The sequence below is a fragment of the Corylus avellana genome, chromosome ca3 (assembly GCF_901000735.1).
Source record: "Corylus avellana chromosome ca3, CavTom2PMs-1.0".
NCBI lineage: Eukaryota > Viridiplantae > Streptophyta > Magnoliopsida > Fagales > Betulaceae > Corylus > Corylus avellana.
Window position 1 is genome coordinate 35,137,010 of NC_081543.1, and position 9,634 is coordinate 35,146,643.

At 37.5% G+C, this 9,634-nt stretch overlaps 1 protein-coding gene and 2 pseudogenes across 1 annotated transcript; 2 read left to right on the plus strand and 1 right to left on the minus strand.

The window, feature by feature from the left end:
- The first annotated feature begins 6 nt into the window (after positions 1–6).
- Positions 7–3,550, plus strand: LOC132175141 (putative disease resistance RPP13-like protein 3; annotated as a pseudogene).
- Positions 3,551–3,590: 40 nt separating this feature from the next.
- LOC132175140 (uncharacterized) lies at positions 3,591–4,598 on the minus strand (annotated as a pseudogene).
- A 2,345-nt stretch (positions 4,599–6,943) lies between these two features.
- On the plus strand, positions 6,944–9,583 carry LOC132174495 (putative disease resistance RPP13-like protein 3). Its single transcript, XM_059586144.1, has one exon. It carries the CDS (start codon positions 6,944–6,946, stop codon positions 9,581–9,583), a length of 2,640 nt encoding a protein of 879 aa, XP_059442127.1.
- The last annotated feature ends 51 nt before the right edge of the window (positions 9,584–9,634 follow it).

The window sequence follows — 9,634 nt, forward strand, 5'->3', positions numbered from 1 at the left end:
GGGAAGACAAGCAACAATGGCGGACGTTGTCGTTAATGTTCTCCTACAGCAATTACCCCTACTCATACAAGGAGCAACTTCCTCTTCTGGAGTGGCAGATGAAGTCAAGTCATTTCAAAGGGAGCTCGAGAGGATAAATACCTTCCTTGAGAACTCGGATGGAAAACACAAGAAGCATGAAAATGTTAAGGTGTTAGTCAAGCAAATCACGGAAGTTGCTTACGAGGCTGAGGATGTTATCGATGAATTCATCCTCAAGGTCGAAGAACATAGGAAGAGGAATATTGCAGGAAAGATAATCTATAGCGTTCCGCACGCAAAAATGCTTCACGATGTTGCAAAGAAGATAGAATGCCTCAACAAAGAGATCAACAAAATCTACGATAATATAGAAAAGTACGGCATTGAAAGAGCTGAAGCAAGGGTAGACACAGAAGTGGAGAAGGCACGACACAAACGTAGGAGATGCGTTGAGGAAGATGACTTGGTTGGCTTTCTTCATGACTCTGACACATTCGTGAATCAGCTTACTTATGGAACCCAAAATTCAAAGCGTGATGTCATTTCAATCATTGGCATGGGTGGGTTGGGAAAAACTACTCTTGCCAAAAAAATCTACAATAATGATCGCATCAAGAGCCACTTTCATTGCCATGTATGGGTGTATGTATCTGAAGATTTCAAAATCAGAGAGTTATTGATTGAAATTTTAAAATCTCGGATGCCAATATCAGATAAGTTGACATTGAAACTCAAAGGGATGAGTGACGAAGAGGCAAAAGAGTTCCTAGTAGACCAATTGCTCAAATGCTTCCAAGGGAAGAGGTACCTAGCAGTCATGGACGACATCTGGAAACCCCAAGTCTGGAATGAGGTAAAAGATGCTTTTCCTGATAACTCCAATGGAAGCCGAATATTAATCACTAGCCGCATAACAGAAGTGGCCTTACATGCAAGTCTTACTCCTTACTTTCTCCAATTTCTTAACAAATATGAAAGCTGGGAACTCTTTTGTAAAAAAGTATTTCGAGGAGGAGAATGTCCTCCTGAGCTCGATACTCTGGGGAATCAAATTGTAGAAGGTTGCCGTGGGTTGCCACTTTCAATTGTGGTATTGGGGGGTCTTTTAGCAAACAAAGAGAAGACACATCGAGCATGGTGGAAAGTGATTGCTGATGTAAATTGGTATCTTACTGAATGTAGAGACATTCTGGCCTTAAGCTACACGTACCTACCACGGCGCTTGAAACCATGCTTCTTGTATATTGGTGCATTCCCAGAAGATTTTGAAATCCCTGTAAAGGAACTGATCAAACTATGGATAGCTGAGGGATTTATACAGCACACTGGTAGACGAAACGTTGAAGATGTTGCTGATGACTACTTAGAGGAGCTTATTGATCGAAATTTGATCCAAGTGGCTACTAGGAGGTCAGATGAAGGAGCGAAGACATGTCGTATTCATGATCTTCTGCGAGACCTATGCATAACCAAGAGCGCGGAAGAAAAACTTCTTTATGTACAAAGAGATGATAACTCATCTTGGGACACCTCTCGCAGACTTTCCATCCAGATAGAATTCTTCATCAATTCATTTGTTCAAACAATTCTGGCACTTCATATGCTCGTTCTTTTTTTTCCTTTGGAAGTGACTTTAGGTTGAAGTTTGAGGAAATCCACTGGAAGTGGGTCCACAACAAGTTGAAAATGCTTCGTGTGCTTCATTTGGAGCTATTTACCTATTGCGTTCCAGAAGAGATTGGAACATTGATCCATTTGAGGTACTTGAAGATATTATGTGAGTCTATTCCAGATTCTATTGGCAACCTGAAGAATTTAGAAACACTTGCCATAAACACACAACATGGACAGGATGGGGTACTCTTGCCGTACTCGATAATAAAGCTGACGCGTTTAAGGAACTTGCAGGGGCAGTTGGGTTTACGTGATAATTTCCCCTTGGTCACAGCTTGGTCGAGCCTCCAAGTCCTTTCCAATATTACAATGAACTCACAAATTGTGCATTTTATTGTCGAGGGCAAGCTTCCTAATTTAAGGAAATTAGGGCTAGTATGTAAATGGAAAGGCGAGTGCATAGAAAGAATTGATTTTAAAGCTACTTTCCCAAGCGTCCACCACTTAAGTCATCTCCAAACATTGAGCATTTCAGGTATTGGGAACAGGGTAAAGCTTCCTGATTCAATTCCAGAGACAATCACCAAGATAAGCTTAAAGTTGGTGTTGTTAGATAACAGTAGCATGGAAGTGTTGGGAAAACTTCCCAAACTTTTAATACTAAAAGTACATAGTTGCCTTCCTAATGGAGGTCTTCACTTCCATGCACGTTCGTTTCCTCAACTCCAATTCCTAAAATTGGTGAAAGAGAACTTTGGAAACTGGATACAGGATGAAGGTGCAATGGCAAGCCTAAGGCATTTGGTTTTCAAGAGATGCTATAGAATTACCATCCACTCTTCTGACTTATGGAAATCAACTGCCTTGCGAGAGGTGGAGCTCTTAGATTGCGTCTCTGATTTGACAAACACGTTTAAGAGATTGCAGAAGAAGCTTGGTTTTAAGCTACATATTGGTTTTTAGGTATTTATAATTTATCTTTTCTTTCTATTCTATCTGAATACATCCCCTTTTATATATATATATATATATAGTCAAAGTTCTCATGATAAACTTACCAATTGTTAATTATGTGTTGACAGGGAAATTTGATTGACACAAAAATTGTGTTAATTATGAGATTCAGACATGGAGTAACTAGCTACACACAATTTTGAGGGGGTAGATGGTCATTGTCCCCTTGTCAGTTGGCGTTGCATTTTGTTATCTTGGATTAAATGGTTTGTATTCATCCAAAATAAACTACTTTTGCTTTTAGACTAACATTTTGTAGTAATTTGTTCATGTAATTCGACTTTTGTTCCCAAGGAGATTTCTCTTTCTTTTTTGGATTAAAATTAGCTTCTCTAATAGTTGTAAGCATCTTGATTTTTAATTGGAATGTACATTTCAAATCATCTTAAAAGCTGCATCATTTTTAGAAGGGACACTATAAGGACTTTTAGCATTACTCATTAGTGTGAAAATAACTACAAAACCCTTAAAAGGAAACCATAAACAAATCAAATTATCAAAATACTAAATAAAAATTTCCTAAATGGACCAGAACTGGAACCATGTTGATATAGGCATAATAAGATAATAAAAGACAAAAATAACTAAGCCGTTTGATACTAACCCTTGATTTAAAACCACGTGTCTCACATATGTCCTATGAAAGTATTCGTGCTCTAGCCAAGTGTTACATGTCAATGTCTAAAAACTTACCAATACTACATTGGGAATGTGCCACATAAAATGCTATTTAGTGGATCATTTTCTACAAGAAAAAACAAGAATGGAAGTTGCACCAAAATCAGATTCATCATTATGTTATTATGATTGCAGATGCAGCATCCTGTGAAACTACAACAAAGAATCCTGATTACAAGTATAGTCTGCCCATGAAAGTGAGTAGTTATGAAATCACCTGTGAAACTACAACAATAGTCTCATGAATCAAGACAATCAAAGCCTCAAGCACCTGCTTCGAAAGACCTGGTCTGCCGCTGCAACTCCTCATCAGCATTCCTCAGAAATTGATCCCAGCCACTTCCAGTGCTAGTGTCCAAGTAATCATACGGCACTGCTGTCTTCAAACCAGGCCTAACAGCACACTGGCTCTCCACAATTCTGAAGTCTACGTTATTGCATTCTTCCCTAGTGTTCTGCTCTAACTCCTCCCAATCAAACAACAGCGGCAATGTAAATGCACCCCAAGGGTTGAAATCCAAAACCTTAATCCGCTCATCCTTTGTAACATAGACATCAAATGTGTAATTTTCTGATTCAAATTTCAGCCTCACATCATCCTCGAAAAATTGCGGAATCAACCGCTCAAGATCAATTTTCTTCTCAAGAAGAATAGGATAAAAAGTAGTCACCTCACGTTGGGAAATTCCAACTAGGTTTTGACCCTGTACAAAACAACGAAATTTCATCTCTAGCCTAAGAGATGGGTACCACTTGCGGAGCGCAAGGAAGAAATTCTGTGGTTTTGATGAGGACTTGTCACTGCACGAATCATATGCATGACATAAATCATGGATCAACGATTCAGATGACCGTAGCAAGAGTGCAATCTCGCTAAATGTAGCGCATCGGAGGCTCCCAGTTGTGCTAATCCAAGCAGAGTCTTTCGGTGCACTCCAATTCAACTTAGGGAAAACTGCACCACCAATGGATTCAATTGATTCCTTAATTTTCAATTCAAGTGTAGGGAAAGATGGGGGTGGCGAGGGTTGTTCTAACTCATCTCCAGATCCTTCTGATACCTGATAGTCTTCCTCCTCTTCAGGGTTATGGATTCTATTGGGTAGGGCGTCATCATTATAGATAGAAACATGTAAAAGGAAGGGACCAGAATTGTCAAGAAGATATTGAATAAACGATTCAGGAAGTTCACGAATTTGGGTTCTAATGGAGACAGATTTAAATTTTGGGTACCACTCCTGAATATGGCATCAATTCACTTCTTCCTTCATTTTTGCATAAATTAGAAGATTTTTTAGCTGCAAAATATAAAATGAGTACCTTCTATGAAGTTTTTTTGGTGTAAAAGAAAAGGTTTTTGGGGAAATAATTTTTAGAGCTAGAGTATTGGAAATTCGATTCAATTCTAGCGTGAAAATTAGTTCCTTCCTATGTTGTCACCATATGAAATAATAGGATTAATGGATATTTCATTCTAACTTCTTGTATTTCTAGTAATAGTCATCCTATTCCCAAGGAATCACCATTTTCCAATGTACCAAACGTAGCCTAAGTTAATGATTGGATTATGCTTTACACTCCAATTAATCATATAAACATCAACTTTAGACCTAAATCTGCCTCAATGCCGACTTGCCAAAAAAAAGGGAAACTTAAATCCAACTTAAACTTCAACATATGTATTTAATGTTACAATATGATCAGCATCCAATAGTATCATCTTCTGCACCATACATGCATCCATATAACGTCGCTTTCTTGCCATAACTACTGCAAAGCAAGCCGTTCTCCAAGTTTGAATGAGTATTTTTAGACCCTTTTTATATAAAATTCAAAAGACAATGTTTCTAGTAAAAGGTGAACCGAGAAGGGATCATTCACTAGTAGCCCACTAAAACCATAATTGGTCTCAAATTGTTTAGTAGTTTGGAAGGTACATTGTCTTAATTAAAAATTTTGGAATACATTGTCAATTATTAAGTGATAGTTTGAGAGACTATGTGGACTTTTCCCATACTGATTTTTCCTCATATAGTGATCATATGATAGGAAAAAGTACACTTCATAAACTATTAATTACCAATGTCTTTCCAAAGTACGCTCTCTTAAATTACCACCTCATTGTCGATGTTACTTTAAACTATTAATTGTGTTAATGTCTTCTCATGAAAAAAAGGCCCAAGATATTTTTATCTTATTGAAAAAAAATTTAAGTTATTTTTATCTCTTGTTGAAGGGGATATTAACACAATTAGTAATTTTGAGTAACATTAAAATTTGAATGGCAGTTTATTAATTACATACCGAAGCATCACATCATATATATATATATATATACATATATATATATATATATATATATAATTTTTTATTTATTTTTATATAATAACCACATGGGAAGGGGGGTGGACGATTACAACAAAATAAAATAAAGAAAAAGGGTTTGGGGTCAACAATAAAAGGCACAACTAACTGGCATATGAGTATATTCCCATGTGGTTATTATATAAAAAAATAAAAGTGTTAACATAATAGAGTTTAAAAAGAGACAACCATGTGAACGCTCCTGCTTATTCAAAGATGCTTTTAAGAGCATTTTCATTGAAGTAGATCCCCAAGCAGAGCTCTTTACCCAAATTAAAAGCACCATGCCACCAACCTCTAAGACCTCCTATTACCAAAAATTTACCTCCAATCTCCATACATCACATTGTAGCTCCTAATTGCCTCCGCACGGCCATTCTCACCACCACCACCACTAATGGCCGGGGCTTCTCACCCAAGGTATGGATCACAAATTTTTGCGGGTTTTCTTTCATTTTGTTTTTTTTTTTATTTGGTGCTTTTGGCCGATTTGTATGCTATCTTTTTTAGTGTTCTCTGTTTTATGGGATTTGTATACCTATTATTTGATAGAGTAATAATAGGTATTTGACATTGTTTGTTAATGATTCGATTTTGATAAAGTAATTATTGCCTAGGCTAGGGCGAATGATCTAAGGCTTTCTCAATACATGTTGACTTGCTGTTGACTTTGCATACCGTGAAGAAGTTATCAGAGCTGCTTTTATTGAATGGAGGTATTTCTAGAACTTAACATAAATGATAAATCCTTCTTATTTTGGGGAAGCAAAGTGGAAACAGCGCCACTGTTCTTTATATTTCTTATATTTTAAGGTCTCTTTGGATTTGTAATTTTAAAAGGTGCGATTTTTTTTTTAAAAAAAAAATGATTTTAAAGTGTGCAATTTTAAAATGTAGTTAACGTATGTTAAAATCGTAGTTTAACTTTTAAAATTGTAGTTTAACCTTTAAAATTGTGCATTTTAAAAAAGTATCTACATACCTACAATGAAAACGCAGATTTTTCGTGTTTTCAAATAAAAAGTTTAAAATTGCATTTTTTTATTCTGGCGTTGAAAATTGCTTTCCCCTTCTCTCTCCCTCTCTCTCAGATTCTTAGCAGTTGCTCTCCAGTCTCCACGTTCGAAATGTGAAGCAATGTTTTTCAATTTTGAACCTATGGGTATCATTTCCTAACCAGTACAACCCCTATAAAGAGAAAAGCTAAAAAAAAAGACGCAGCAAATATAAATAGGAGGGAAGACCAGCAACAATGGCCGACGTTGTCGTTAATGTTCTCTTACAGCAATTACCGCTACTAATAGAAGGAGCAACTTTCCCATCTGGAGTGGAAAATGAAGTCAAGTCATTTCAAAGGGAGCTCGAGAGGATAAATATCTTCCTCGAGAACTCCAAAGGGAAAGGCAACGAGCATGAAAATGTTAAGGCATTAATTAGGCATATCACGGAAGTTGCTTACGAGGCTGAGGATATTATCGACACATTCATCCTCAAAATCGAAGAACAAAGGAAGAGGAATTTCGCGGGAAAGATAATCAATAGCATTGCGCACGCAATAATGCTTCACAATGTTGCAAAGAAGATAGAATGCCTCAACAAAGAGATCAACAAAATCTACGATGATATAGAAAAGTACGGCATTGAAAGAACTGAAGCAAGGGTAGACGCAGAAGCAGAGAAGGCACTGCACAAACGTAGGACATGCGTCGAGGAAGATGACGTGGTTGGCTTTGTTCATGGCTCTGATACATTGGTGAATCAGCTTACTGATGAAACCCAGAATTCAAAGCTTGATGTCATTTCAATCATTGGCATGGGTGGGTTGGGAAAAACTACTCTTGCCAAAAAAATCTACAATAATGATCGCGTCAAGAGCCACTTTCATTGCCTTGTATGGGTGTATGTATCTGAAGATTTCAAAATCAAAGAGTTATTGATTGAAATTTTAAAATTTCAGATGCCAATATCAGATCTAGATGAGTTGACATCAAAAGTCAAAGGGATGAGTGACGAAGAGGCAAAAGAGTTCCTAGTAGAACAGTTGCTCAAATGCTTGCAAGGGAAGAGGTACCTAGTAGTCATGGACGACATCTGGAAACCCCAAGTCTGGAATGAGGTAAAAGATGCTTTTCCTGATAACTCCAATGGAAGCCGAATATTAATCACTAGCCGCATAACAGAAGTGGCCTTACACGCAAGTCTTACTCCTCCTTACTTTCTCCAATTTCTTAACAAAGATGAAAGCTGGGAACTCTTTTGTAAAAAAGTATTTCGAGGAGGAGAATGTCCTCCTGAGCTAGAAAATCTGGGAAATCAAATTGCAGAAGGTTGCCGTGGGTTGCCACTTTCAATTGTGGTATTGGGGGGTCTTTTAGCAAACAAAGAGAAGACACATCGAACATGGTCAAAAGTGATTGCCGATGTAAATTGGTATCTTACTGAATGCAGAGACATTCTAGCCTTAAGCTACACCTACCTACCACGGCGCTTGAAACCATGCTTCTTGTATATTGGTGCATTCCCAGAAGATTTTGAAATCACTGTAAATGAACTGATCAAACTATGGATAGCTGAGGGATTCATACAACACACTGGCAGACGAAACATTGAAGATGTTGCTGATGACTACTTAGAGGAGCTTATTGATCGAAATTTGATCCAAGTGGCTACTAGGAGGTCAGATGAAGGAGTGAAGACATGTCGTATTCATGATCTTTTGCGAGACCTATGCATAATCAAGAGCGCGGAAGAAAAGTTTCTTTATGTACATAGAGATGATAACTCATCCTGGAACACCTCTCGCAGACATTCCATCCAGAGTAGAATTCTTCATCAATTCATTTCTTCAAACAATTCTGGCACTTCATATGTTCATTCTTTTTTGTCCTTTGGATTTGAATTGAGGTGGAAGTTTGAGGAAATCCATTGGAAGTGGGTCCACAATAACTTGAAAATGCTTCGTGTGCTTCATTTGGACCTATGTACCCATTGCGTTCCAGAAGAGATTGGAACATTGATCCATTTGAGGTACTTGAATATATTATGTGTGTCTATTCCAGATTCTATTGGCAACCTGAAGAACCTAGAAACACTTGCCATATGCACAGGTGAAATGGGTGGAGTATATTTGCCGGACTCGATAATAAAGCTGACGCGTTTAAGGAACTTGCAGGGGCATTTGGTTTTACCTGATCATTTCCCCAGGAACTTGAAGGGGCATTTGGTTTTACCTGATAATTTCACCTTGGTCACAGCTTGGTCAAGCCTCCAAGTCCTTTCCAATATTAAAATGAACTCACAAATTGTGCATTTCATTGTCGAGGGCAAGCTTCCTAATTTAAGGAAATTAGGGCTAGTATATGGTTTGGAAGATGAGTGGTTAGAAAGAATTGATTTTAAAGCTACTTTCCCAAGCGTCCACCACTTAAGTCATCTCCAAACATTGAGCATTTCAGGTATTCAATACAAGGTTAGGCTTCCTAATTCAATTCCAGAGACAATCACCAAGATAAGCTTAAAGTGGGTGTCGTTGGATAACAATAGCATGGAAGTGTTGGGAAAACTTCCTAAACTTTTAATACTAAAACTATGTGGTTGCCTTCCTTCTAGAGATCTTCACTTCCATGCACATTCGTTTCCTCAACTCCTATTCCTAAAATTGTATGGCGAGGACTTGAGAAACTGGATACAGGATGAAGGTGCAATGGCAAGCCTAAGGCATTTGGTTTTCAAGAAATGCCATATAATTACCATCCACTCTTCTAACTTACGGAAATCAACTGCCTTGCGAGAGGTGGAGGTCTTAGATTGCGACTCTGATTTGACAAACATGTTTAAGAGATTGCAGATGGAGCTTGGTTTTAAGCTACATATTGGTTTTAGGTATTTATGATTTATCTTTTCTTTCTATTCTATCCGAATACATCCCCTTTTATATATATAT

What these genes read in the sequence shown, in the direction of transcription:
- LOC132174495 (XM_059586144.1), top strand. Translation starts at nt 6,944, where the DNA reads ATGGCCGACGTTGTCGTTAATGTTCTCTTACAGCAATTACCGCTACTA.